At 46.9% G+C, this 27,508-nt stretch overlaps 1 protein-coding gene across 1 annotated transcript in view; it reads right to left on the bottom strand.

Moving 5' to 3' along the window:
• Nucleotides 1-27,508, bottom strand: part of LOC144497614 (uncharacterized) — a 110,473-nt gene that overhangs the window by 70,201 nt on the left and 12,764 nt on the right. The window contains exons 4-7 of the mRNA XM_078219055.1: nt 21,459-21,481; nt 21,250-21,365; nt 15,449-16,024; nt 3,940-4,223 (exon numbers count right to left, since the gene is read on the bottom strand). Coding sequence (XP_078075181.1) covers nt 3,940-4,223; nt 15,449-16,024; nt 21,250-21,365; nt 21,459-21,481 — 999 coding nt within the window. The remainder of the gene's footprint in view (nt 1-3,939; nt 4,224-15,448; nt 16,025-21,249; nt 21,366-21,458; nt 21,482-27,508) is intronic.

Below are 27,508 nucleotides of genomic sequence, written 5' to 3'. Positions count from 1 at the left end.
ACTTACCTGGATAGTCACATGAGCAGCCTGGGAATGGAGGGATACAAACGATTGGTCTAGTTGGACCAAGGAGCGGCACAGGCTTGGAGGGCCGAAGGGCCTGTTTTCCTGTGCTGTACTGTTCTTTGTTCTTTGACTCTGTGGCTACTCCCAAAATCCAGCCCTGATTCCCTGTCACTTTCACCTCCCAGTAATGTCTCCCCGAGGCGAATCACTATGATCCCAGCAAGCAAACTTCTTTTCTGTGTCAGAGAGACTATTGAGGGCCCCGGTCCATCTCAAACTCTTCAGATCCTCAGACACCTCGCAAGTTCCTGCGCCCATTTTAAATCCATAGCTGGGACAGCTGGAATACAGAACAAAGAGATCTAGGGGTACATGTTCATAGCTCCTTGAAAGTGGAGTCACAGGTGGACAGAGTGGTGAAGAAGGCATTCGGCATGCTTGGTTTCATCGGTCAGAACATTGAATACAGGAGTTGGAATGTCTTGTTAAAGTTGTATAAGACATTGGTAAAGCCACACTTGGAATACTGTGTGCAATTCTGGTCACCCTATTATAGAAAGGATATTATTAAATTAGAAAGAGTGCAGAAAAGATTTACTAGGATACAACCGGGACTTGATGGATTGAGTTATAAGGAGAGGCTGGATAGACTGGGACTTTTTTCTCTGGAGCGTAGAAGGCTGAGGGGTGATCTTATAGAGGTCTATAAAATAATGAGAGGCATAGATCAGCTAGATAGTCAATATCTTTTCCCAAAGGTAGGGGAGTCTAAAACTAGAGGGCGTATGTTTAAGGTGAGAGGGGAGAGATACAAAAGTGTCCAGAGGGGCAATTTTTTCACACAAAGGGTGGTCAGTGTCTGGAACAAGCTGCCAGAGGTAGTAGTAGAGGCGGGTACAATTTTGTTTTTTAAAAAGCATTTAGATAGTTACATGGGTATGATGGGTATCGAGGGATATGGGCCAAATGCGGGCAATTGGGATTATTTTAGGGGTTTTAAAAAAAAGGGCGGCATGGACAAGTTGGGCCGAAGGGCCTGCTTCTATACTGTAAACCCCCTATGACTCTAATACATTACTTCCAGTTTCCAGCCAGCCCTGTAAATGGAAATCTCCAGTTGTTGGGGAAAGGAGAAGGGGAAAATGGGGGTGGGGGAAGAGGGGAGGAAACTGGGGGAGAGGAGGAGGAAAAATGAGGGAGGGGGTGAGGTGGTGAGTGGACAAGGGGGGAAGGAGGGGAGGGAATGGGTGTGGGGTGAAAAAGGGGCAGAAGAAAATTTGGAGCTGTGGGTGGAGGGAAATTGCTCAGGTGTGTTGGTGGGGGAGAAATCTGCCCGGCAGGGGGCAGTGGGAGAGAAAATCACTCAGACTGAGGGGTTGATGTGGGGGAGAATTGCAGTCTGGCGGGGTGGGGGAGGGGTTGGTTGCAATGCAAGGGGTGGGGGAATGATGGTTATGGTGAAGGCACAGTTATTGTGCACGGGTTATAGATCATAGAACATAGAACAGTACAGCACAGAACAGGCCCTTCGGCCCACGATGTTGTGCCGAGCTTTATCTGAAACCAAGATCAAGCTATCCCACTCCCTATCATCCTGGTGTGCTCCATGTGCCTATCCAATAACCGCTTAAATGTTCCTAAAGTGTCTGACTCCACTATCACTGCAGGCAGTCCATTCCACACCCCAACCACTCTCTGCGTAAAGAACCTACCTCTGATATCCTTCCTGTATCTCCCACCACGAACCCTATAGTTATGCCCCCTTGTAATAGCTCCATCCACCCGAGGAAATAGTCTTTGAACGTTCACTCTATCTATCCCCTTCATCATTTTATAAACCTCTATTAAGTCTCCCCTCAGCCTCCGCTCCAGAGAGAACAGCCCTAGCTCCCTCAACCTTTCCTCATAAGACCTACCCTCCAAACCAGGCAGCATCCTAGTAAATCTCCTCTGCACTCTTTCCAGTGCTTCCATATCCTTCTTCTCGTGAGGTGACCAGAACTGCACACAATATTCCAAATGTGGTCTCACCAAGGTCCTGTACAGTTGCAGCATAACCCCACGGCTCTTAAACTCCAACCCCCTGTTAAGAAAAGCTAACACACTATAGGCCTTCTTCACAGCTCTATCCACTTGAGTGGCAACCTTTAGAGATCTGTGGATATGGAACCCAAGATCTCTCTGTTCCTCCACAGTCTTCAGAACCCTACCTTTGACCCTGTAATCCACATTTAAATTAGTCCTACCAAAATGAATCACCTCACATTTATCAGGGTTAAACTCCATTTGCCATTTTTCAGCCCAGCTTTGCATCCTATCTATGTCTCTTTGCAGCCTACAACAGCCCTCCACCTCATCCACTACTCCACCAATCTTGGTGTCATCAGCAAATTTACTGATCCACCCTTCACCCCCCTCCTCCAAGTCATTAATAAAAATCACAAAGAGCAGAGGACCAAGCACTGATCCCTGTGGCACTCCGCTAGCAACCTGCCTCCAATCCGAAAATTTTCCATCCACCACCACCCTCTGTCTTCGATCAGACAGCCAGTTACCTATCCAATCGGCCAACTTTCCCTCTATCCCACACCTCCTCACTTTCATCATAAGCCGACCATGGGGGACCTTATCAAAGGCCTTTCTAAAATCCATGTATATGACATCAACTGCCCTACCTTCATCAACACACTTAGTTACCTCCTCAAAAAATTCAATCAAATTTGTGAGGCATGACTTGCCCTTCACGAATCCGTGCTGACTATCCCGGATTAATCCGCATCTTTCTAAATGGTCATCAAAAATATGTAAGTATTTCATCAAAACAGAGTCTGCTTTTTGTAAAGTTAGCTCAGCTTTATGATGTTTGAAGATATCAAAATTCAGAAATATGGAAAATAAACTCTACGATCATTTTTAGTCTCTGGATGGCGATATTACTAATCACAAATATTTGAGCCTCTGTGGTTTGGGACAATTTATGACATTGATATAGTTACAGTACATGTACTGTTAAATTATAGCTAAGCAGTCGGTTTTGAGTGCCTCTGATGTCAAATAATGTCTAATTAATTGCTTTTGAGTGTAACTGATATCAAATGAACGTAAAAGAACACTGTAATATACAAATGATGTCAAACTTTTCAGCACTCACCTGCTGGAGTTGCAGAGACAAATGATGTCCAAAGATGTGCGGGTTAGGTTGATTGGCCAAGCTAAATTGCCCCTTAGTGTCCCGGGATGCGCAGATTAGAGGGATTACTGGGTAAATATGAGGGTTAGAGGGATTAGCAGCTAAATATGTAGGGATATGAGGATAGGGCCTGGGTGGGATTGTTGTCGGTGCAGACTCGATGGGCCGAATGGCCTCTTTCTGCACTGTAGGGGTTCTATGGTTTCTCTGGAAGAATCTGATGGAACCGTCTGAGGCATTGAGCAGACCTGTGTGTACAATGGAGCAAACCTAAAAGCTATGATATATCCCATGCATGCAGGGAGTGAGTGAGTGCATCCCTTCCTCTATGGACACGTTGGTGATGGTCAGGGACTGGCGGATCCAGGAGACCCCTCAATGGGGCCCAGTGAAACCTTCACCTGTAGAGCATCACTGACATCAGGACCTCACTGCAGATTGACATTGTGCCCAGGCATCTCTCCACCTGCATCTCCATCAATAGGAAGGAGATTCCACCTTCCACCAAGAGACCAGAGGACCTTCAGACTGACACACTTGAGGGACGAGGCTGCCAGTTGGTGGTGATGAGATCACGTGTCTGCCCGCGCAGGCCGCAGGTGAGAGTCACGTGTTGCGCAGCGCGGGCGGCAACGAGAGGGTCACGTGCAGTGGGGTAGCGGTCGCTGATTGGTGGTGTCCAGATCACGCGCTGTGCGCCTCGTGCTGGCCGCAGTTGGGCGGCGCGGGTGGCAACGACGGACCCACGTGCTGCGAGATTGGCATCGCTGATTGGTGGGGACGGGGTCACATGCTGAGCGGCTCGCGGGCGGTGGTTGACAGTTGGTGGTGTCACGTGTTGGACCGGATGAGACGTCGCCCCCGTGGGAGTTCCGGGGTTTGAGGGGGAGGCGGCATCGCTGAAGAGCGATGGAGGAATCAGACTGGGTGAGATGAGTCAGGCCCAACATTGCCGAGCTGCGTTCCCGGTTCAGCCGCTCCCCGGGCTGGGCTGTCCCGCCTTTCTGTCCTGTAATGGCTCCGGCTGCTGTTAAAGGTGGGAGAGGATTAGCGAGGACAGCAGAGGCCGGCCTCTGGACTCAAAGCCCCGCTCCCTCTTTGTGTGTCCAGGACCAGAGCTCCTCCCGCTTCAAACCAGCCTTCAGCACCACATGGACAGAGGAGCTGCTAAACCAAGGAGCCATTTCCCTCTCCTGCTGCTCCAGCTGCACGTTAAAGATCCCAGGGCCCCTGTTTGAAGAATATTTCCCTGGTGTAATGACCAACATGTCTCTGTCCAGACTCTCATCATTCCTCCCTGTCCCCTTCACTCACCCTCAATAACCTCAAACATTCAGGAGAAACATTCTCTCTCACCTCCTGCTTTGGGACAGGGAGAGAGGGAGGGGGTGAAGTCTTTTCCTCCCCATCCCCCTGATCAATATATCAAACCTGCCCAGGTACAGCAGCACCTCCAGCCTCGGCTCAACTAATCCAGAGACTTGTGAAGATCTGTGGACGGACGGGAGATCTGGAGACAGGGAAGATCTGCACACAGCCGTGGAGCTCTGCAGATGGTTATGAGCTCTGCAGACATACAGGAGCTCTGTAGACGGATGGGAGATCTGCAGACAGAAAATGTCATCATCAGAATTTGACCAGGTTTGTTTCTGTTAGGTTCAAACAGACCACATTTGTTTCAGAATCAAGGGTCTTAACCTACAGTGTGCAAGTTAAGAATTTTAGGAATAGACATAATTCCTTGTGAAGTTGAAAAGTTTGGTGCAGCTGCTGAATAGTCAAACTGCCAGGAATTTAAACAGCCTACCCTTTAAAAACTGAACATTCTATTCAACTATTGCTTGTTCTGTTCTTGGCTTTCTATTCACTCTATTGTAACCTGTTGACAAACAGGGTCACATCAGCTTCCCTATTAGCCTGTTCACTTCCTCACATCTCACCTGCACACCACACACATGGTCCTTCAATGTTCATCTATCCGACTGGGTTATTTTCCTCATCCCTGACTACAGTAATCCACCTATTTGCTGGCAGGAGCAGGCTTTCCTCTTGAGTCTGCCTCGCATCTGACACAGTTTTCAACCTTCCCATATTCAGAATTTGCACCAGAGTGTGTTTTGTGTGCAAAGTTACTTTCCCCAACATTGTGCAAATTGGTTTGTACTCTGACTGCCCGTGCTGAACAATCCAGGGCTTGAATACATCTGGTTAACCCCTGTGCCAACTGCTGATTGTTTATTTGAATAGTATGCCAAGGGTCGCTTTTGGTCTCCACGCTGCTGGGTTACTACAGCAGTGTAGTAATTCCCACTATTGTGACATTATATGCCACAGAAATTCCATCCTGCTCGGAGCAGAAGGGGTAAATTCATCTGAATATATCTGATCATTCAAAACCTTAAAATCTTGAAATTCCTGAAAACAGAAATAATCTTCAGCTGTTAGTGGACAGAGCTAATTCTCTGCTAGTTTGAAAAGGGGTGGAGTAAAAGGTCTCATGTCATCACTCTTTTGTTTCTCCTAAACAAGCTCTGGGTCTGGGACTGATTCCTTTCCTCAGTATAGATAGAGCTTCTCTGGGGGTTGATCTGTTAGCCCGATCTCTCTTGTTTGAGTTTTCTCTGAAGTAGATTTTGGGGAAGTTGAAATTCTGTTCCTGCAAAATTTTAGCCTGTTGTAGGTCGTGGTTCTCGAGGGAGATTGTAACACTGATTAAGAGGAAGAGAGAGTTGTATGGAATGTACAGGCAGCAAGGAACAGATCAGATACTCGAGGAGTATAAAAAGTGCAAGAAGCTACTTAAGAGGGAAATCAGGAGGGCTAAAAGAAGACATGAGGTTGCTTTGGCAGACAGAGTGAAGGAAAATCCAAAGCGCTTCTATAGGTATGTTAGGAGCAAAAGGATAGTGAGGGATAAAATCGGTCCTCTTGAAGACCAGAGTGGTAGACTGTGTATGGAACCAAAAGAGATGGGGGAGATACTAAATGGTTTTTTTGCATCCGTATTTACTGAGGAAACGGACATGGAGTCGACGGAAATAGGGCAAACAGGTAGGAAGGTCATGGAACCTTTACAGATTAAAGAGGAGGAGATGCTCGCTGTCTTGAGGCAAATCAGAGTGGATAAATCCCCAGGACCAGACAGGGTATTCCCACAGACCTTGAAGGAAGCTAGTGTTGAACTTGCAGGGGCCCTGGCAGACATATTTAAAATGTCAGTATTCACGGGGGAGGTGCCGGATGATTGGAGGGTGGCTCATGTTGTTCCGTAGTTTAAAAAAGGTTCCAAAAGAAATCCGGGAAATTATAGGCCAGTAAGTTTGACGTCGGTGGTGGGCAAGTTATTGGATGGTGTGATAAGGGATAGGATCTACAAATATTTGGTTAGACAGGGACTTATTAGGGAGAGTCAACATGGCTTTGTGCGTGGTAGGTCATGTTTGACCAATCTATTAGAGTTTTTTGAGGAGGTTACCAGGAAAGTGGATGAAGGGAAGGCGGTGGATGTTGTCTACCTGGATTTCAGCAAGGCCTTTGACAAGGTCCCTCATGGGAGGTTAGTTAGGAAGGTTCAGTCGCTAGGTATACATGGGGAGGTAGTAAATTGGATTAGACACTGGCTCAATGGAAGAAGCCAGAGAGTGGTTGTGGAGGATTGCTTCTCTGAGTGGAGGCCTGTGACTAGTGGTGTGCCGCAGGGATCGGTGTTGGGTCCATTGTTGTTTGTCATCTATATCAATGATCTGGATGATAATGTGGTAAACTGGATCAGCAAGTTTGCTGATGATATAAAGATTGGAGGTGTAGTGGACAGTGAGGAAGGTTTTCAAAGCTTGCAGAGGGATTTGGACCAACTAGAAAAATGGGCTGAAAAATGGCAAATGGAATTTAACGCTGACAAGTGTGAGATATTGCACATTGGAAGGACAAACCAAAGTAGAACGTACAGGGTAAATGGTAGGACTCTGAAGAGTGCAGTTGAACAGAGGGATCTGGGAATACAGGTACAGAATTCCCTAAAAGTGACGTCACAGGTGGATAGGGTCGTAAAGAGTGCCTTTGGTACATTGGCCTTTATAAATCGGAGTATCGAGTATAAAAGTTGGAGTGTTATGGTAAGGTTATGTAAGGCATTGGTGAGGCCGAATTTGGAGTATTGTGTACAGTTTTGGTCACCTAGTTACAGGAAGGATGTAAATAAGGTTGAAAGAGTGCAGAGAAGGTTCACAAGGATGTTGCCGGGACTTGAGAAGCTGAGTTACAGAGAGAGATTGAATAGGTTGGGACTTTATTCCCTGGAGCGTAGAAGATTGAGGGCAGATTTGATAAGAGGTGTATAAGATTTTGATGGGTATAGATAGAGTGAATGCAAGCAGGCTTTTTCCGCTGAGGCTAGGGGAGAAAAAAACCAGAGGGCATGGGTTAAGGGTGAAAGGAGAAAAGATTAAAGGGAATATTAGTGGGGGCTTCTTCACGCAGAGAGTGGTGGGAGTGAGGAATGAGCTGCCGGATAAAGTGGTAAATGCTTTTAACATTTAAGAAAAACTTGGACGGGTTCATGGATGAGAGGGGTGTTGAGGGATATGGTCCAAGTGCAGGTCAGTGGGACTAAGAAAAAAATGGTTCGGCACAGACAAGAAGGGCCAAAAGGCCTGTTTCTGAGCTGTAATTGTCTATGGTTCTATGGTTCTAAGACTAAGAAACACAACGTGAGCCTTGTTTATGTGACCATGAATCCTCCATGCCAGTGTGTGGGCATTCCCTGCCACTGTCACGGCTGCCCAGGCCACACTGGCGGCCTGACCCCTGGGTCATCATCCATCTTGGGGGACAATATGGCCCTCCACTCCTCCACAGCTTCCAGCAGATGGCCCAGCTCTCCTGAAGCATGGTGTTGCTCGTTGTGATTCCATTTTCCTGGCGTGACTGACTGTCAGTCCCATTGTTAGCACTTATACGCAGCTCACCTTGTTAACGGCACTCAGCTGCAGCCACTTTGGGCGAGTCACGTGCACGGACAGTCCATGCCAGTGAGAATCACACAGAGGCTCTTTCATTACACTAAATGTGAAAAGATTTTAAGGGCAGGGCGTGCCGAAAAAAACGGAGCAAATAACTCTCTTTTTCTCATCACTACGGCACTTAGAAATTCTTTGGGAAGTTTGTACCCATCCTGCTGATTTTTTTCATTTTGCACTCATCAGGACAACACAAGAATGTCAAGAAACTAGCCTTTTTTGAATTTATGTATTCTCTATGGCAACGCCTCAACCAATCAGAGTCCCTTTGCCAACCGATCAGCACCCTTTCTCTCATGCGGCACAAATTGTTGTTCCCTTTTTAAATGTGGTATTCTTGCATTTGTCCTGATGAGTGCAAAATGAAATCCTTTGATAAGATGTCCCTTTTTATTCAGTAGTGTTCATGTAGATATTCCTTGGACTCCTCGTATGGTAACATCAAATAAAAACTGTCTTTGAGTTAACAACAGTAAAATATGACTGTGTTTATTAATTCCAGTTTAAGATTGTGCACCCAGATTTGGAAATAATAACTGTGGCCAATGAATGTTATTCCTATATTTAAAACAGAAATAGATCAGGGTAAAATAATCCATCCAGCAGAGAGCTTCGCATCAGTGTCAGGAAAGACACTGGGATCCTTACTCAGTAATGTCAGCAACGCTCAGTTATAAACACAGAGTATAATAACAAATTGCCAGTTTGGATTCAAAAGAGAGAGTCTTGTTTGATGAAATGTTACTGATTGTTTTTTGAATCAGCAGTGGAAAGATAATTTAAGGGTAACACAGTCGATCTTTGTTCATTAAAAATCAAGTAAATCTTCCCCGTTCAGATTGTTCAGGGAGTTTTTGGGAGCTTCATTCTTCCTATCAAACGGCAGCGCCTCACACTAAGTTATATTGAAATCAGTTCCCAGTGAAACACCCAATCAGCAAGTTTATAAATATCTTCAGGATGATTATTTCCTCTCTATTAACTGCATTTCCAATTCGAATTTCATCCCCAAATTCTGATTTTCTGCTTCCTGACTTATCATTGATTCAAATTATTAACCACTGTTGTCCCAGCCCTCATCCATGTGGAACATCACTTCTCACCTTCCACCGGTCTAAGTAAAGATTTTTAAATCTAACTTCATACTTTTGTTGCAGCAAGACGTTTAGTAAATCACACAAACGAGCAGAAACAACATGGTTTTATTGGTCTCTAATCCAAGGGGATGGAGTATAAAAGTGGGTTGTCTTGCTACAGCTGGACAGGCCATTGGTGAGACCACACTGAGAGTACTGTATACAACTTTGGTCTCATTTTATTGGGGTTATTGAAGATTCATTTGGATAATTGCTGGGATAAAGGGGTTGTGTTATGTGGAAGGATTGAACACATTGGGGTTAATACACATTGGAGTTCAGCAGAATGAGAACTGATCTTATTGAAATGTAAAGTTCTGAGGGAGTGTGACAGGATAGATGCTGAGAGGATGTTTCCCTTTGTGGAGAATCTAATATAAGGGGACACATCAACTCAGGAAGCGTAAAGGAGAGCATGCCACTGTCTACATCAATGGGGACAAAGTAGAAAGGGTCAGAGCTTCAAGTTTTTAGGTGTTCAGATCACCAACAACCTATTCTGGTTCCCCCCTGCTGACACAATAGTTAAGAAAGCCCACCAACGCCTCTACTTTCTCAGAAGACTAAGGAAACTTGGCATGTCAGCTACGACTCTCACCAACCTTTACAGATGCACCATAGAAAGCATTCTTTCTGGTTATATCACAGCTTGGAATGGCTCCTGCTCTGCCCAAGACCACAAGGAACTACAAAACGTCGTGAATGTAGCCCAATCCATCATGCAAACCAGCGTTTGACTCTGTGACTCATTCATCCATTGACTTTGTCTTCATTTCCCGCTGCCTCGACAAAGCAACCAGCATAATTAAGGACCCCATGCACCACGGACATTCTCTCTTCCGCCGCCTTCCGTCGGGAAAAAGATACAAAAGTCTGAGGTCACTTACAACCGACTCAAGAACAGCTTCTTCCCTGCTGCTGTCAGACCTTTGAATGGACTTACCTTGCATTAAGTTGATCTTCCTCTGCACCCTAGCTATGACTGAACACTACATTCTGCACTCTGTGGTTTCCTTCTCTGTGAACGTTGTGTTTTGTTTGTACAGCGCGCAAGAAACAATAATTTTCACTGTATACTAATACATGTGACAATGATAAATCAAATCAAAATCAGTTTCATAATAACAGGTCCTGTCTCAGATCATGAGATTATCATGACGCCATCATCTCCCCCACATTTATCCCTGTGAAATGGGATCCTTCTCCTCTTTCTCATGTTTCCTTTGCTTCCTTTTCCCTTTTGTTATTTTTCTGCAGCCGTGTAAACTTCCTTGGAATCCATCTTTCCTTTCTACAATAACCTCGTTCACCTTGCACCACCTCCCCTTTGATCATTGAATCCTTGCCTCCTGCACTCAGCCTATCAGAGACTTTCCTGTCGAGGGGCCGAGTGGCCTACTCCTGCTCCTAATTCATATGTTGTTCTTTCCTCCTCCAATTCCATGATTTTATGTCTCCATCATTTCCAAAGTTAATCTCAGAGATCTTCCAGTTCTGATGAAAGGTTTTGGAAGTGAAAGTTTTTCTTCTCCACAGATGCTGCCTGACCTGCTGGGTGATTTCAGAATTCTCTGTGTTTTATTCCATTTAGAACATTTTCACACTTTGTTTTGTTCAAATATTTTGGCCTGAATATTATTAGGATCAGGTTGTGTAGATGGGGAAGAGTTTCAGACAGTCCTATCTCTGTTCCTTGATCCTGAGTGGGGCAGAATGTTGTCCTGGTGGGTTTCCAATTCTTGACAACCGTCCTCCCCCACCTCACCCTGAGAGTCTTGGGAAAGCAAGCCTTGACAGTGAAATATATAAAACAGTCAGATCAGCTGCTGGTCGCCTTATAACAATATTTAAATTGTCAAAGTGCCTGTTGAGAGGGGCTGGCTACCTGCCGTCTGTTGTACCTCCAATAAACACATTCGTGAGCAGATTAGAGGACAGTTGGAGTCAGGAAGTGGATTTTCAAATTTTAACCTCTGACAAGACACTGACTTGCCCCGGTTTTTGTAAAATCCAACCTTTACTGTCTGAGCTCAGGCATGCAGAATATTTCATGAATCAATTCCGATCTTTTTCCTTGTTTTTTAATTTTAAATTTAGTAGTGATTGTGATCCTGTCTCAGGGAAAATGTGGGCTCTCCAATTGTACCACTCACTACCTGGTAGCCATGCCAATGGGGGATGTCCTGTTTATTGTCACTGATGTCACACTGAAGTGGGTAAATTATTATTTTTGAGGATCTTTCCTGGACATCCCTCCTGTCTGCAGTGCCCACACTGTCATTAATTATGCAGCCAGAGACTGTTCTGTTTGGTTCACCGTCATTTTCTCCTTTGATCGATTTGTTGCCATTTGTTGTCAGAAGGAGAAATGAAAATATTCACCAAGAAAACTGTGGCTGTGTTTCCAGCAACAACCAGTATTCTGCTGTGTCTGAAAAACATTCCCATCTAATTTGCGATTGAAACCAGAGGAATAATCGACAATGTACCGTTTTTCTGCCAAGTAAAAGCAATCTATTTTACTGAGCCCGGGTGGGTGGGATTTAACTGGTTGGTTACGATTTTGACCCCATTGCTCCCTTTCACTTTAATTTTGTTGCTCAACTCCCTGACGGTCAGATATATTTTACAGCCGAGTCTATAAGAGACTGAGAGGAAAAAGCAATGGAGAAAATCAAACTGACCCAGTTATAGAGAGTAAAAGGAAATCTGTGACTTTACTTTTCACCAGATCCGGAACTTCACTGTTGATAAATGTTGTACATTTCTTATGTTATAGTATTACAGGAACAAATTCTGCAGATTACAATGCTTCTTTATATATCCCTGAATGGGCAGGCTGTGGAAGTTAAGTTGCTGCACAAACACATTATACATTGGGTAACTCAGTCCAAGTTCAGAAGCAGGTCACAAGTGCAATGAAACCTCCAGTTACCTTAATCGTCCAATTAATCAATAAACAATAGAACTAAGAAGTGGGCCTTTCACTTCTTAAAGGTTATATTTAGCTTTCCATCAACAGATTTATCCCAGGAATTCTGGTGACCTGAAAATCCAAACAACGGTGTGACAACCAGCATTTTATTCATGGCACAACAGCGTTTTTGGTTGACAGTTCTGACATTCCTCTTGTGATGGGATCACTAGTTTGTTATATTCTGTCTGAGCTCATCTATAGGGAGTCAGTGAAACTATATAGTGAGTTGCACACTCGAACCACTCTGAGAAATTAAATAGCTCCTTATTTCCTTACTGGATTTATTAGTATCTTCTGTAAGTTTCTTGTATTTATGGCCCCGGTGATCAAATTGTCCCACAAGTAGAAACATTGGGGGAAAACTTACCAACTCGTCCCGCCAGTCGATGGGTGGGGCAAGCCTGTCAGATCACGCGAGAAGCAATCGTGTTCACGTCCAATTTTTTGCATATCGCAAATTTTCTGGCACCAGATATCCGGCGAGATCAGCCTTGCGCCTGAAAAGGGCCTGAGGCTGATCTCAATATTTAACCTCTATTTTAAATTGAAAATTGTTTTCTCTGGGTCTGTGTGGTAATACCGAACTTGAGCATTGCTCAAAAGAGAGAAGTGCTGTCAAAGCTTTTCATTTTGCACTCATCAGGACAGACACAAGAATGTTTCGAATTTAAGCAAAAACTGTAACTTCCCTGGTGCATTCTCCATGGCAATGCCTCAACCAATCAGAGTCCCTTTGCCAACCAATTAGCATCCTTTTTCTTGTGCAGTATAAATTGTTGTTCACTTTAGAAATTTGGTATTCTTGCATTTGTCCTGATGAGCCAAGATGGCAAGTTTTAACAACATGTCTCTTTATCCAGCAGTGCTCACGTATGTATTTCTTGGACTCCTGGCCTTGTAATATCAAATGAAAACTGATACTTTGAGTTATAACACAGTAAAATGTGACTGATTGAGTTTATTAATTTCAGTTTAAGATTGTGCACCCAGATTTGGAAATAACTTTGAACTGCTTTTAAATTAAAGATTCAGAGTCTGAGGCCAATCTTAACGTTTCAAACTATTTTGTCTGAGTTGATTCTAAAATCAGCCCAGGCTGTTACAGTAGAAAGACAGAGCAGTGATAAAAGATTGGGAATGGAATGGAAATGTAGGCTCGATAAATAATGTCAAAGTGAAACATCCCCTTTGAACCAATCAGTGATGCCGGGTGAGACTCTGTCCAACCAAAGCTTCTTGTGTGGAGGATTCACTGTCGCTCTCCTCCAAAGAGTGACATTCCAGAAAAACAGTGATGAAGGATAGAACTGGAGCCAATCTTTACTCACTTTTATCTGCATTTATTTACAGAATTACACATTAAAAGCATGTACCTCCGAACCCAACAATGACAGTTTCAGTCTGTATCTATTTATTCCTCTTTTGAACAAATCTAAACAATGAAGTGCCCCATTTGAACGGGGCAGGAATAACCCACTGGAGCAAAGATCCAAAACTTAAAAGAAACTTTAAAATTCAAATTAGAATTCTTTTACCAGAGGTGATGTTGAGTGAGCCACCACCCCTCCACATCCACCTCCTCCATCTCCCCCTCCTCCCTCACGCCCCTACCCTGCCTCCACCCCCACTCTTTGCTCATGAAAGATCTCAAGTGTCCCAGTGGATATGTGTGCACCTCATCCTTGAGGGACACCTAGACACAGATGTAGCTGTGGAAGAGAGGCAGGCAGTTACACCAAATGATCCCCTTGACTGCCCACTGCCCACTCCTGTTAATGGTCACCTTTATCAGGCCCAGGAACAGACCAATAAGGAGATCCTCTGCCCGCTCTCCTCAGCGCCGTGTGCTCAAAGATCAGGAGCGTGGGGCTGAAGTGCAGCCAGAAATTGAGCAGCAGCCCCTTCAGAGAATGGAAGAGGAGCTGGAATCTCTCACACTCGATAGAAATATTAAACACAGACTCCTCCAGGTTACAGAAATTACAGGCAGCCTGGGAATCAGTGAATTGATTTCACTCTCCATTGCACGGGACTGCCGTGTGTAACACCCTTCACCCCAAATCCCCGATGGACAGAAGGAGGATCCCACATGGACAGCATCCCACTGGGAGACCCTGCCTCCTCCGGACAACAGGACAGAACGCCACAGAGTGTCTGGATGGGCGATGAGATCGAGGGAGTGGAAGCTGTGCAAGAGCAGCCCGTACAGGAAACCCCTCCGGGCAGAGTGGAATGGCAGAGAGGGGATTTACCCTCAATCAGACACTCCAGAACCATGGACAGGAGCTGGAGTCGGCACTCAGTTACTCAGCACCCTCTGTGCTGACCTTCGACAGGTCCTCCCACAAACCTCTGTCAGCATCATCACTGGACAGATCCGGAGACAAGAGAGCTCTCCCTTCCTCTTCAGTGTAGAGGTGAAGGGTGTTACACGCTTCCCCTCCCCCACCCAGTGACCCAGTGTGTGGGGCCTTCCTTCCCCTACCCAGTGACCCAGTGAGTGGGGGCCTTCCCCTCCCCCACCCAGTGACCCAGTGTGTGGGGCCTTCCCCTCCCCCACCTAGTGACCCAGTGTGTGGGGCCTTCCCCTCCCCCACCCGGTGACCCAGTGTGGGGGGCCTTCCCCTCCCCCACCCGGTAACCCAGTGTGTGGGGTCTTCCCCTCCCCCACCCAGTGACCCAGTGTGTGGGGTCTTCCCCTCCCCCACCCAGTGACCCAGTGCGTGGGGCCTTCCCCTCCCCCACCCAGTGACCCAGTGTGTGGAGTCTTTTTAATTGAATCCTCGACCAGGCCGAGCAGGTCCTGGGGGATATCAGCCCGTGGCCGGGTGGGCTCAGCCACATCGACCTCGCCCGTCCCAGCCTCCAGTGTGTCCGACTTGGTGACGAGTGACTGGATTATACCGAGTGGATCCTCCGGCCCTCCCTCAGGCAGGGGTCCTCACACATCCCCGGGAGGTACAGGCCGGATCAGAGGGATCTGTCTCACCCTCCCGAGGAATGGACAATCCCCGCTGACAGTGTGTGATAATGGGAGGGGGGCAGGATCCGCGAAGGACACCAACCCCTCTTCTACAGAGGAACCACCCCCCGCCACCCCCACCTACAAGAAACAGTCTTTATTTGGATGAAGGGATAAAACCCTCATCCTCCTGGATTGTTACTGTCCGGGGACAGATTTTCAGGGGTTCTGTGTTTTTATCCCCATCAGTGAGACATGGACTGAAATAAGGATAGAGTTTCTCAGTGAATGTACCAGTGAAAGTGTAGATATGGGACTTGTTATCCGAGTTATAAAAGGACACCTTCCCTCCCTCATAATCCAGACAGACTCGAATCTTTCTCGGATTCACACTCAGATCTAAACATTTCCCTGGTTTATCACAAGCCCGGTATTCATTCCCCTCTCTCAGTATCATTGCCCAATATCCGTTACCTGGATTCAGGGTGTTTTTCTCCTTCCTCCTGATGGATTCCTTGGCCACACCCACATCCCAATCAGTCTTGTTTCCCACCTCCACCTCCCAGGAATGTTTTCCTGATGTGAATCCCTCTGATCCCAGGACACAGGGATGGTAATCAAATCTCTCTGGATTGTCGGGGAGCTTCTGCCGTTCCCTGGTGTATCTCACGGTGCTCAGGTCCTCAGACAGGAGAAGGGCAGGATGGGCTGTATTAGGGTCGAAGGTGACTGGAGCTGGGAACAGATGGACACGGATAAAATGTTAGTCACTCTCACTGTAACTTTCACAGCCGGTTAGTGATTGGGAAAATCAGCAATGATCCAGAATTAGAAATTCATCCCCCAGGGAAGAGTTTAAACAGCGCACAGGGGAAAGGGGAAGACACTGCCCGGGGGAAGGTTTTACCCGGACACCACACCCTGCAGTGAGGCTGAGGAAACCCCGTTACAGAGAGAGAGAAATGGAGATAGGCTGGGGGGGGGGGGGGGGGCAGGCTGGGGGGGGGGGGGGGGGGGGCAGGCTGGGGGGGGGGGGGGGGGGGGGGGGCAGGCTGGGGGGGCAGAGACTGGCTGTGGGTGAGGAGGAGAGAGACACAAAAGACGGATTAAAGAGTGAGAGTCAAGTCAATGGTGGTTTAGTCTGTGCCGTGTCCCCGGGGCTGGTTGGAGAAGTGAGTGTTCCTCAGTTTGAGGGATAGTGAGTTAGAAACCGGACAGTCCGGCAGCCCCTGTTAGAAGCCGCTGACCCACCAAAACCTGTGGCTCCCCTTGTACAGCGGAGGCCAACTCCAGTCACTGATGACGGGGCCCCATGGAGGTGGCAGCGAGAGGGGAAGCGCTTTAAACCTGGGGAAAAGCAGATCATCCCGACCTGTTTCAATTGTGGGGGAAGTGGACAGTTTTTCCGAGAGTGGAGGAAACCAATGAAGGGCCAGAGTCAGGGGACTCGGAGTCAAGAGACACCCGAGCCAAACACCCCGAGTTTCCAGAAATTCCACAGATGAATGAAATGGTGTCAGCACGAAAACACTCCCCAGGGTCAGGTCCATGTGGCCCAGGGAGAGGGTGTCCCGGGAAATTCAGCAGGAAGGGGCTGTACCCAGCCTGAGTATCCTTGTCCACTCAGGTATGATGAGTGTGATACACAATGTGGAGATATTATAGTGGAGGGAAAGAAAGGTAGTAGACACAGGAGTGTCCAACACGGGAGTAGATTCACCCTCTCCTGTGATCTACAGGAGGATCCATTGTATTGGGAAGATTTGCAGGTGATACAGGAGCTGGAGCGATATCCACAAACCCTTAAGTTTTAAGGTGGGACCCCTCCAGACAAAGTGGACATGGGTTTTAGTGAAATGGCGGCCATCGGGAGGCCAACAGATACCGGGTCTGACCATCAGAAGACCGGGGGAGGTGAGCGAGGGATGCACTTGTCAACCAATCTCCCGGCATACTGAGAAATCAGTGCATGTGCACTCGCCCCACCATCGTAAATCCCTTGACTCTGTGATGCACGCAATGCCGGAAATTCATTCACGGTAGCACAGTGGGGGCGGCACGGTTGCACAGTGGTTAGCACTGCTACTTCACAGCTCCAGGGACCTGGGTTCGATTTCCAGCTTGGGTCACTGTCAGTGTGGAGTTTGCACATTCTCCTCGTGTCTGCGTGGGTTTCCTCCAGGTGCTCCGGTTTCCTCCCACAGTCCAAAGATGTGCGGGTTAGGTTGATTGGCCATGCTAAAAATTGCCCTTAGTGTCCTGAGATGCATAGGTGAGAGGGATTAGTTGGGTAAATATGTAGGGATATGGGGGTAGGGCCTGGGTGGGATTGTGGTCGGTGCAGACTCGATGGGCCGAATGGCCTCTTTCTGTACTGTAGGGTTTCTATGATTCTATGATTCATCATTTCTATGATTCTAAGCTCGCCCAAAAAACAGATGGAAAAATCTCCCGTATTCCCGCCTGTTGGGAGCTTTGTTTTTTGGGGGAAATCATCCCGCCCCGTGTCCCAGCCATATAACCAACAGACTTTCGTTAAGGTCGTGAAGAAATAACTGGAAAAGGCAGTAGCCTCCCTCGTGAAACAGGGAGTATTGGGACTGAGATGACAGATGTGAAAAGGCTTTCATTGAACTGAAAATGGACTTTCAGACTGGCCCAGCTCTGGGAGCTGTGGACCCCGACAAGGACTTTTATCTGGAAGCTGCAGCCACTGACATTAGTTTCAGTGAAGTCCTTCTGCAGGAAACAAACGGTCACTTGTGACCAGGAACCAATGTGTCCAGAGTCCCAGCAGGGCTTTTCCACCTGTGAGGGACATCTGTTAGTGAGCTGTTGTAAGAGTTTTAACAACACCAGGTTAAAGTCCAACAGGTTCATTTGGTAGCAAATGCCATTAGCTTTCGGAGCCCTGCTCCTTCGTCAGATGGAGTGGAAATCTGCTCACAAACAAGGCACACAGAGACACAAAATCAAGTTACAGAATACTGATTAGAATGTGAATCTTTACAGCTCATCAAGTCTTAAAGATACAGACAATGTGAGTGGAGGGAGCATTAGGCACAGGTTAAAGAAATGTGTATTGTCCCCAGACAGGACAGCCAGTGAGATTCTGCAAGTCCAGGAGGCAAGCTGTGGGGGTTACCGATAGTGTGACATGAACCCAAGATCCCAGTTTAGGCCGTCCTCATGTGTGCGGAACTTGGCTATCAGTTTCTGCTCAGCGACTGCGTTGTCGTGTGTCGTGAAGGCCGCCTTGGAGAATGCTTACCTGAAGATCAGAGGCTGAATGCCTGTGACCGCTGAAGTGCTCCCCACAAGAAGAGAACAGTCTTGCCTGGTGATTGTCGAGCGGTGTTCATTCATCCGTTGTTGTAGCGTCTGCATGACTTCCCCAATGTACCATGCCTCGGGACAGCCTTTCCTGCAGCGTATCAGGTAAACGACGTTGGCCGAGTTGCAAGAGTATGTACCGTGCACCTGGTAGATGGTGTTCTCACGTGAGATGATGGCATCCGTGTCGATGATCCGGCACGTCTTGCAGAGGTTGCTGTGGCAGGGTTGTGTGGTGTCGTGGTCACTGTTCTCCTGAAGGCTGGGTAGTTTGCTGCGGACAATGGTCTGTTTGAGGTTGTGCGGTTGTTTGAAGGCAAGAAGTGGGGGTGTGGGGATGGCCTTGGCGAGATGTTCGTCTTCATCAATGACATGTTGAAGGCTCTGGAGGAGATGCCGTAGCTTCTCCGCTCTGGGGAAGTACTGGACGACGAAGGGTACTCTGTCCACCGTGTCCCGTGTTTGTCATCTGAGGAGGCCGGTGCGGTTTTTCGCTGTGGCATGTCGGAACTGCCAATTGATGAGTCAAGCGCCATGTCCTGTTCTTATGAGGGCATCTTTCAGCGCCTGGAGGTGTCTGTTGCGATCCTCCTCATCCGAGCAGATCCTGTGTATACGGAGGGCTTGTCCGTAGGGGATGGCTTCTTTGACGTGTTTAGGGTGGAAGCTGGAGAAGTGGAGCATCTTGAGGTTACCCGTGGGCTTGCGGTACAGTGAGGTGCTGAGGTGACCGTCCTTAATGGAGATGCGTGTGTCCAAGAATGCAACCGATTCCGGAGAGTAGTCCATGGTGAGTGTAAGACTTGATTAGCTGTAAAGATTCGCATTCTAATCAGTATTCTGTGACTTGATTTTGTGTCTCTATGCCCTGTTTGAGAGCAGATATCCACTCCATCTGACGAAGGAGCAGGGCTCCGAAAGCTAATGGCATTTGCGACCAAATGAACCTGGTGTTGTTAAAACTCTTACTGTCTTTACCCCAGTCCAACACCGGCACCTCCACATTAGTGAGCTGTTGGACAGTGAAACATTTTACTGTTTTCACCCCCACCCAGTCTCTTACATTACTGACCCACCACAATCCCAATCTAACTATTGTTAGACAGAAAAATCACAGAAGGAACAGGATCTAGTGTCAGAATAAACAGATGGACTTTATTGCTAAGTGGGAAAAACATTGAGGTAAACAGAATGGATGACCCTAAACTCACAGCTCATCTCAACTATCCGGGAGAAGCCCATACTTGTGCCGTACAGGGTGTTTGGGAAACTGGGGGAGGATTCATAGAACATTACAGCACAGTACAGGCCCTTCGGCCCTCGATGTTGCGCCGACCAGTGAAACCAATCTAAAGCCTATCTAACCTACACTATTCCAATATCATCCATATGTTTATCCAATAACCATTTGAATGTTCTTAATGTTGACGAGTCCACTACTGCTGCAGGCAGGGCATTCCACGCCCTTACTACTCTCTGAGTAAAGAACCGACCTCTAACATCTGTCCTATATCTCTCACCCCTCAATTTAAAGCTCTGTCCCCTCGTGTTAGCCATCACCATCCGAGGAAAAAGGCTCTCACTATCCACCCTATCTAATCCTCTCATCATCTTGTATGCCTCTATTAAGTCACCTCTTAACCATCTTCTCTCTAAGGAAAACAACCTCAAGTCCCTCAGCCTTTCCTCATACGATCTTCCCACCATACCAGGCAACATCCTGGTAAATCTCCTCTGCACCCTTTCCAACGCTTCCACATCTTTCCTATAACGCGGCGACCAGAACTGTACGCAATACTCCAAGTGCGGCCGCACCAGAGTTTTGTACAGTTGCAGCATAACCTCATGGCTCCGAAACTCAATCCCTCTACCAATAAAAGCTAACACACCGTACGCATTCTTAACAACCCTATCAACCTGGGTGCCAACTTTCAGGGATCTATGCACATGGACACCCAGATCCCTCTGTTCATCCACACTACCAAGTATCTTACCATTAGCCCAGTACTCTGTATTCCTGTTACTCCTTCCAAAGTGAATCACCTAACACTTTTCCGCACCAAACTCCATTTGCAACCTCTCAGCCCAGCTCTACAGCTTATCTATGTCCCTCTGTAACCTGCCACTTCCCTCCACACTGTCTACCACTCCACCGACTTTAGTGTCATCCGCAAATTTACTAATCCATCCTTCTACGCCCTCATCCAGGTCATTTATAAAAATGACAAACAGCAGTGGCCCCAAAAACAGATCTTTGCGATACACCACTAGTAACTGAACTCCAGGATGAATATTTCCCATCAACTACCACCCTCTGTTTTCTTACAGCTAGCCAATTCCTGATCCAAACCACTAAATCACCCTCAATCCCATGTGTCCATATTTTCTGCAATAGCTTACCATGGAGAACCTTATCAAACGCTATCAAAATACTGTGAGAGTCCAGCAGGTGGAGTTGGTCACTGTGACGATATGATCAAACAATGCTGGATTTTAACAGAAAACTGACTGAAGTAAAATCTAATCCGTTACAAATACAATAATATATTTATTATAAAGAGACCGGTCCCTTCTACTAATAATAGAGAGAGCTGTTTAATAGCTGGTGTCAGGAAGCTCACACCCACCTGTATTAATCACCGTCAGCATCTTTTTCCACACTCTGTACTGCAGTGAGCCAATGTACTTCCCCACATTTATTAAAGGGTAAACCTTCTGTGGCTCTGGGAGTGTTTGCTTCACTCTGAAACAGGAGATCAAGGTCAGTGTTGGATCATTCCAGGCTGGGGGAGAAATATGTTAGAAATAAAAATCACATCAAGGGTGTAAATTTTACCTTTTCTGTATATCCGGAAATTTCTGTGGAACAAGAACAATTATTACTGTTTGTGTTTGGAGAACATTTTATCACAAAAAGTAAAGTAAGAGACTGAATTCCACAGAAAAGTACATTTTAAATATAGAAAGTTATGGGACTGCCTCTTCCTGTCCTCACTGGACTGTGAGTTACTCCGCAATATTACAAATGACTTGATCTTCCTGCTCAACATGACTCACAGGGCGGGATTTTCCGGCTGCGCTCACCCCGATCCAGAAAATCCCACCCAAGGTCAACGGACCGTTGCATGGTCTGCTCCCGACCCACTACAATTCCCATGGTGGGCGGGACGTGAACATTTCCCCTGCAGAGTTACAATCCAATTGTAAAATCTTGATGAATGTCCAATAACTGGAATTAATTGATCGTTTAAAGAGATTCACTTTAATGTTTTCATTTTATAATTTGTATATGTACTGGAGACAAATGTTTCTGTGAATCTATCCCAGTGTTATCCAATAGAAATCACTGACTATCCGAGAAAGACGGGTAAAGCTACAATGTTAGTTTTACATTCAGCCTTGGGGCTCATCAAACTTGGATTTGAATCTTTGTCTGCAGTTATCCTACTTTGTACTTTGCATTGGTATTCACAAAGGAGAGGGACACATTGATCGGTGGTGTCTCAGAGGGATATGTAAACCCTTTAGAACAAGTCGTCATTACGAGGGAGGAAGTGTTGGGTGTATTAAAAAGCATGAAGGTAGACAAATCCCCAGGGCCAGATGGCATCTATCCCAGATAACTGAGGGAGACAAGAGATGAAATTACTGGGCCTCTAACAGAAATCTTTGCTTCCTCGTTGGCCACAGGTGAGGTCCCAGAGGATTGGAGGATAGCCAATGTTGTCCCATTAGTTAAGAAGAGTAGCAAGGATAATCCAGGTAATTATGGGTCAGTGAGCTTGACGTCAGTGATAGTGAAATTGTTGGAGAAGATTCTTAGAATCTATACATATTTGGAACTGAATGGTCTTATTAGTGACAGACACATGGTTTCGTATGAGAGAGGTCATCTCTCACTAATTTAATTGAGTTTTTTGAGGAGGTGACAAAAATGATTGATGAGGGAAGGGCGATGGATGTTGTCTACATGAACTTTAGTAAAGCATTTGACAAGGCCCCTCATGGCAGGCTGGTGTAAAAGATTTAATCACACGGGATCAGGGGTGAACTAGCTAGATGGACTCAGAACTGGCTTGGCCATAGAAGACAGAGGGTAGCGGTGGAAGGGTGTTTTTCTGAATGGAGGTCTGAATGGAGTGTGTTCCGCAGGGATCAGTGGTGGGACCTCTGCTGTTTGTAATGTATATAAGTGACTTGGAAGAAAACATAGCTGGTCTGATTAGCAAGTTTGAGGATGATACTAAGATTGCTGGAGTTGCGGATAGTGATTGTCAGAGAATACAGCAGGATATAGATAGGCTGGAAAATTGGGTGGAGAAATGGCAGATGGAATTTAATCTGGACAAATGCGAGGTGATGCATCTTGGTAGATCCAATTCAGGTGGGAGCTATAAAATAAATTCCAGAGCAATCAGGAGCATAAACACACAGTGAGGTTTGGGTGTGCAGGTCCGCAGATCCTTAAAAGTGTCAGCAAAAGTGCAAAAGGTGATGAAGAAAACATATGGCATGCTTGCCTTCATTGGCCGGGGCATCGAGTATAAAAGTTGGCAAATTCTGTTAGTTGTATAAAACATTAGTTCACCCACATTTGTAATACTGTGTCCAATTCTGGTCACCACACAACCAGAAGGATGTGGAGGCTTTGGAGAGAGTACAGAAAAGGTTTACCAGGATGTTGCCTGGTATGGAGGGTATTAGCTATGAGGAGAGATTGAATAAACTGGGATTGTTCTCCCTGGAAAGACGGAGGCTGAGGGACGACATGATAGAAGTTTATAAAATTATGAGGGGCATCGATAAGGTGAACAGTTGGAAGCTTTTTCCCAGGACACAAATGACAATTACAAGGGGGCACCAAGTTCAACGTAACGTTCAGTGGAGATGTGCGGGGGAAGTTTTTTACACAGAGGGTGGTGGGGGCCTGGAATGCACTGCCAAGTGAGGTGGTTGAGGCAGACATGTTAGCGACATTTAAGACTTATCTGGATAGACACATGAACAGACGGGGAATAGAGGGATACAGGTGGTTGGTCTAGATAGGACGTGATTGGCGCAGGCTTGGAGGGCCGAAGGGCCTGTTCCTGTATTATACTGTTCTTTGTTTTTTGTTCAGATAGAGTGTCAGAGCACTCTGTGTAAGCTGAAAAGCTGAAGCATACAGAATGAATTCTAATGTCAGCTACACTTGCTGTGAGTCACACTGAGCTCAATGAACAACCAGCTGAGTGGGAACTCCATTGTCAGAGGGAGCGGCTTTCAGCTGAGATGTTAAACCGAGCTCTCTTCTGTCTGTTCAGGTGACGGTAAAAGGTCATAAGATTGGACCAGGAGAAGGTCTTTGACAGAGTATTACACACCTATATGATGGATGTGCTCTCCAAAATGGGGTTTGGGAGAGAATCTGAATCCAACTGCTCTACACAAACATCAGTAGTGCAGTTTCAGTTAAATGGGTGAGAATCAGAAAGCTTTCCAATTAAATCTGGAGTCAGACAGGGCTGCCCTCTCTCTCCTGTCCTGTTTGTGTGTTGTATAGAACCCTTTGCTGAGTACATCAGGAAGAAGTCAAATACAAGAGGAGTGACAACCCCAGGCAGCAGAGGCACTGTACTTGGACGATGTCGCCGTCTTTTGCTCGGATCCGCTGTTGATGCACAAACATCAACATGCTCGTAAGGCAGGTCGTGCCTTACGAGCCTGGTTGAGTTCTTTGAAAATGTGACCAAACACATTGACGAAGGAAGAGCGGTGGATGTGGTCTATATGGACTTCAGCAAGGCGTTCGATAAGGTCCCCCATGCAAGACTTCTTGAGAAAGTGAGAGGGCATGGGATCCAAGGGGCTGTTGCCTTGTGGATCCAGAACTGGCTTGCCTGCAGAAGGCAGAGAGTGGCTGTGGAGGGGTCTTTCTCTGCATGGAGGTCAGTGACCAGTGGAGTGCCCCAGGGATCTGTTCTGGGACCCTTGCTGTTTGTCATTTTCATAAATGACCTGGATGAGGAAGTGGAGGGATGGGTTGGTAAGTTTGCTGACGACACCAAGGTAGGTGGTGTTGTGGATAGTTTGGAGGGATGTCAGAAGTTGCAGCGAGACATAGAATGCAAGACTGGGCGGAGAAGTGGCAGATGGACTTCAACCCGGATAAGTGTGTAGTGATCCATTTTGGCAGATCCAATGGGATGAAGCAGCAGTATAATATGAAGGGTACCATTCTTAGCAGTGTAGAGGATCAGAAGGACCTTGGGGTCCGGGTCCATAGGACTCTTAAATCGGCCTCGCAGGTGGAGGATGCGGTCAAGAAGGCGTACGGCGTACTAGCCTTCATTAATCGAGGGATTGAGTTTAGGAGTCGGGAGATAATGCTGCAGCTTTATAGGACCCTGGTTAGACCCCACTTGGAGTACTGCGCGCAGTTCTGGTCACCTCATTACAGGAAAGATGTTGAAGCCATTGAAAGGGTGCAGAGGAGATTTACAAGGATGTTGCCTGGATTGGGGGGCATGCCTTATGAGGATAGGTTGAGGGAGCTTGGTCTCTTCTCCCTGGAGAGACGAAGGATGAGAGGTGACCTGATAGAGGTTTACAAGATGTTGAGAGGTCTGGATAGGGTAGACTCTCAGAGGCTATTTCCAAGGGCTGAAATGGTTGCTACGAGAGGACACAGGTTTAAGGTGCTGGGGGGTAGGTACAGAGGAGATGTCAGGGGTAAGTTTTTCACTCAGAGGGTGGTGGGTGAGTGGAATCGGCTGACGTCGGTGGTGGTGGAGGCAAACTCGTTGGGGTCTTTTAAGAGACTTCTGGATGAGTACATGGGATTTAATGGGATTGAGGGCTATAGATAGGCCTAGAGGTGGGGATGTGATCGGCGCAACTTGTGGGCCGAAGGGCCTGTTTGTGCTGTGGCTTTCTATGTTCTATGTTCTATCTGCAACCAGTTCGAACAGGCCTTGGAAGCCCTGGTAAATCGTGGCAAGAGTGAGGCCATGTTCTTTGGGAACTGGGTGGATCAACCCTTAGTCTCCTTTACTGTCAAATCAGGCAGCCTGAGGATGCTGGGGATATGGGTTCGGAGGGATCAGGGCATGCATTAGAATCTGGAGGGAGCGAGTAGCTGTAATGAACCAAAACCTGGGTATGTGGAAGCGACACTCCCTCTCCATTGCAGGTAAGAACCTGGTCATCAGGTGTGAGGCACTCTCGGTGTTGCTGTACATGGCGCAGGTCTGGCTCATTCCCCACTCCTGTGCTGTGGCAATCACCCAAGCCATTTCCCACTTCATCTGGGGGTCAAAAATGGACCACGTTTGTAGTGATATACAAACCTCTAGATAAACGGGGGAAAAGCATGCCAAACATTGTCCTAATCCTGATGGCCACCTTTGTGTCTGGCTGCATCAAGCTGTGTGTAGATCCTCGCTACGCAAACACCAAGTGTCTCTACGTACTGAGGTTCTACCCGTCCTCAGTATTGTGAAGGATGGGTCTGGCCACATTGCCGCGGAACGCTCCAAGTATTTGGACCATGCCAGACCACCTTCCTTCATGGAAACATTTATGTGGAAAAACACCTTTGACGATAAGCCCATCAGGCAGTGGTCAGCATGCCTAGAGGCCCTGAAGGAAAAGGAGATGGTGGATCCTGTTGGATGATTCCCTGAGCAGACTGTTAAGGTCATCTGGCAGAACGCCTCATCACCAGAAATTTCAAACAAGTACCAAGACCTAGCTTGGCTGGTGGTGAGAAAGGCCCTCCCCGTCAGATCCTTCCTACACCCCCAGAGTCTCACCCCCTCTGCACATTGCCCTTGAAGAGACTGTTGCCCACCTCCTTGTGAAATGTGCCTTTGCAAAGAAGGTGTGGAGAGAGATGAGGTGGTTTTATCAAGGTTCATCCCAAGCAGCTCCGTGATGCAGGACTCTGTTCTCTACGGGCTGTTCCCAGGGACACACTCCGAGACAAACATCAGCTGCTGCTGGAGGATCATCAACTCGGTGAAAGACGCTCTTTGATCTGCCCAAAGCTTGTTGGCCTTCCAGCGCAAGAAACTGTCCCCAACCAAGCGTTGCAGACTGGCACATTCCAAAGCTCAGGACTATGTGCTGAGGGATGAACTGAAGCTTGGGGCAGCTGCTACAGGGTCCCAATGGGGAAGGTCGCTGTCTAAGACCTTTCAACCACAGTAAAGTGAGGGGAGCAAAACCCCCTTGGGCCGAATTAGTCACTGAATGTATACAGTAAATATTATACTTATCACAATTGTATTCATGCACCTCAGATTGCAACTTGATCTCTGTAGACAACCTTTCAATACCTTTGCACCATCTGTAAGGACCATTTTGAAATGTCCGTAATGTTTCTTTGACTGTGTTGAAGCAGCTCAATGTTTAACAGAATGTAGATAAAGAAGCTGAATATTATTGCACTTTGTGTGATGGTCATTTTGAAATGTTTGGAATGTTCTTTCAGATATTTTATGAATAAAATGTATTTTTGCAAACACAAAGCTACTGCCTGGCTGGATCCTGGACTGTACAAAGAACAGTACAGCACAGGAAACAGGCCCTTCGGCCCTCCAAGCCTGTGCCGCTCCTTGGTTCAACTAGACCAATCGTTTGTATCCCTCCATTCCCAGGCTGCTCATGTGACTATCCAGGTAAGTCTTAAACGATGTCAGCGTGCCTGCCTCCACCACCCTACTTGGCAGCGCATTCCAGGCCCCCACCACCCTCTGTGTAAAAAACGTCCCTCTGATATCTGAGTTATACTTCGCCCCTCTCACCTTGAGCCTGTGACCCCTCGTGATCGTCACCTCCGACCTGGGAAAAAGCTTCCCACTATTCTCCCTATCTATACCCTTCATAATCTTGTACACCTCTATT

This window comes from Mustelus asterias, chromosome 8 (genome assembly GCF_964213995.1).
Source record: "Mustelus asterias chromosome 8, sMusAst1.hap1.1, whole genome shotgun sequence".
In the NCBI taxonomy this organism is placed as follows: domain Eukaryota; kingdom Metazoa; phylum Chordata; class Chondrichthyes; order Carcharhiniformes; family Triakidae; genus Mustelus; species Mustelus asterias.
Note: the sequence above shows the minus strand (reverse complement) of the source record. Positions and strands in the feature narration are given on the sequence as shown.